We start from the raw sequence: 2,546 nt of genomic DNA on the forward strand, positions 1-2,546 counted from the left end.
AAAGTCTAGAGCATTCCGATCTACTAAATATCATGATATTAGTTTGTTGGATCGTGCCTTCTCTGTTTCGAATCTATTTGAGGATGATAAGATCATGCCTCCACATGTTGCATCGTTGGGGGAGAGCGAGCGGCAAAATCTGGACTAATAAGAACAAGATGGACATTGTTTCCACATCAAATCTATTGAGGACACCACCTCATTGTGTTTCTCCAAGGGAAACCCACCAGGAATGAAAGGGACTTGGGCTTGTGGAAGCCACATCCACGGGACAATAACCCAATCTTTCCAAACAGTGGGGCCGACACCACTCACATAAGCCAGCGCCAAATATCGCATGTGTGTGGTTGAGGGGACAACCACAATGTATAACTCACCGACATCAACCTAGCCATGTCGACAAACACAAACCAGAAGAACCTCACTAGACCGATAGATTTGGAAGGAACACCTGCCTAGACCCACGAAGCCGCCCGAAAAAGCCCCAACGTTGTAGAACAAGAGCCAAATGGTCATTATTTCGACCGTCGAGGCCTCCACCACCTCTCCGTTGGTAATGAGGATGGAGGGGTGAGAGAAGTTTTTAGTTGGCGGGGGCTATCTTTGGTCCTCGAAAATACGTGAGTCTGGTGCCAACCTTTGTTTTTGTGTTTATATTTGACTTGAACAAAACTACAAAACATACAATTACAATGCCACTTGCTGGTTTGTGACTGGGTCATCCCCCGACTCATTTGGCAGTTCAGTTTTTTCATAAAGCTGACGAAGAAAATAATATTCACAACAAATGAGAATACTATACCTCTTCTTCCATAAAACTCAATTAACATAACCATACAATAATTTTGCATTCTAAAGAAACACACAAAAATAATATTTAGTCAAAGAATAAATGAACCAAATAAATAGATCACAATATGTTCTTCAATCTAGAATTGAGCTTGGATATTGTCTACTATGTTCTTGTCCACCTGGAAGGCTTTGGCAAGGATATCATCTGAGATGGATGGCTTGGATCCGAACACCGCATTGGCTATGGTGATCACCCCAGGGTTCTTGCTGCTCAGCGCGGCAATGGCTATGGCTTTGTTTGTTCCCAAGTTGAACTGGAAGTGAATCAACCCTTGCGGAAACACAAACACGTCCCCTTTGTTCAGAAATTTTGCGAACAACTTGTTCTCGGGGTTTGAGGTCACGAAACCAACATAGAGCGAGCCTTCCAGCACGGTGAGGATCTCGGTTGCCCGGGGATGGATGTGGGGTGCGTTTTGACCATTGGGTGCATAATCGACGCGAACCAGGGAGATGCCCAAAGTGTTCAACCCAGCAATCTGCGCCACATTAACTGCGGTCACAGCAGATCCTTGCTTGTTGCTCGTGTTCCCAGCCATGTGAAGGCCAGAGAAGAAGAAATCTTCTGCCACAGCGGTCTTTGGGTCTTTGCATGCAAATCCATTGACAAAAACTGCACATACGCGTACATATTTTGAACAATTAATTAACAGCTATATATTGGCACAAGTAAGTAACACAAACATTTCACCACATGTATGCGTATGTGGCTATATACTTATATATATACACATACCTTGTGATGTTCTGTCAGCGACGCAGAAATCCTGGAGCTGGCCTGGGTCGGAGGCAATAGCACGAGAAGCCGACATGGCCAGAAGGGCAAGGAGGAAGAACTTTGAGGCCATTTGGATGCCCAACGCTAATGCTTACTAGATTAAGCGTGTTTGGTCGAGTAGACAGTGAGTTATGCAAATAGGTTCTTGTGATGCTTCGAAAGGTTGAAGGAGACCGGTATATATAGGGAACGGGAGGAAGAGCTTTTGTGTTTGTTCTGTTGGAGCGCATGCATATGAAATTGTGGATACGAAGGAAATAGTCTTCACTAGCCAAGTCTAAAGCGTGTTCCGGGCCGGCCTGCCTATGGCGGCCAAACTAATCGATCCCACCCTGTCTTTTAATTTGTAAATAATGCATGGTTTGAACAAATCACGTTTGTCCTTGTACAAGCTCTCTTGTCTCACCAGATGGAACTTGCGATGCAGTCATGCATCAACCTAAAGGCTTTAAACACATTATTAAAGGACTCCACTTTTTTAACTGCTAAACACCATCTCCAAAAAAAATCCTGCTAAACACACATGTAAGAAGTGTAGCACCGCTCTAGGAGAAAACGTTTTCTTAACAGCATCTCCCAATTTTCGTTCTTGCTTGCTTTCTTTCTTTCTTCAACTAAAGATACAGTAGAATGATGCGAAAATGTAGTTTGGTGCTCGGGCTACAGGTAACCCGTTATCTCCATCATCCGTTGTGCATCATGATCGACAACTCGACAACTCTGGGCCTAAAAGAAATGCCACACAAGGGCGGCCACGGCCCATTATTGATTCGAAGCACGGACGAACACTCATGTTCCATGGGCACTGGTGACCGTTGGACATGGACTGGCGATGCCGTTAGACAAGGCTCTTACGTGCCGAACATTGGTCTTGTACCGGCATAAATATGCTTTAGCCCCCTAAGCTATCAATTTT

At 44.6% G+C, this 2,546-nt stretch overlaps 1 protein-coding gene across 3 annotated transcripts; it reads right to left on the minus strand.

Annotated features, from left to right (window-relative positions):
• Positions 1-929: 929 nt before the first annotated feature.
• On the minus strand, positions 930-1,700 carry LOC123084380 (putative germin-like protein 2-1). Of its 3 annotated transcripts, XM_044506095.1 has the most exons (3): positions 1,583-1,700; positions 1,238-1,465; positions 930-1,126 (listed from the first exon to the last, which is right to left on the minus strand). In XM_044506095.1, exons 1-3 carry the CDS (start codon positions 1,698-1,700, stop codon positions 930-932), a joined length of 543 nt encoding a protein of 180 aa, XP_044362030.1. The 3 variants fall into 3 exon arrangements, with proteins under 3 accessions (XP_044362030.1, XP_044362001.1, XP_044361966.1); XM_044506066.1 differs by having other exon boundaries at positions 930-1,465; positions 1,589-1,700; XM_044506031.1 differs by having other exon boundaries at positions 930-1,465.
• Positions 1,701-2,546: the final 846 nt, after the last annotated feature.

Source organism: Triticum aestivum, chromosome 1A (genome assembly GCF_018294505.1).
Source record: "Triticum aestivum cultivar Chinese Spring chromosome 1A, IWGSC CS RefSeq v2.1, whole genome shotgun sequence".
In the NCBI taxonomy this organism is placed as follows: Eukaryota; Viridiplantae; Streptophyta; class Magnoliopsida; order Poales; family Poaceae; genus Triticum; species Triticum aestivum.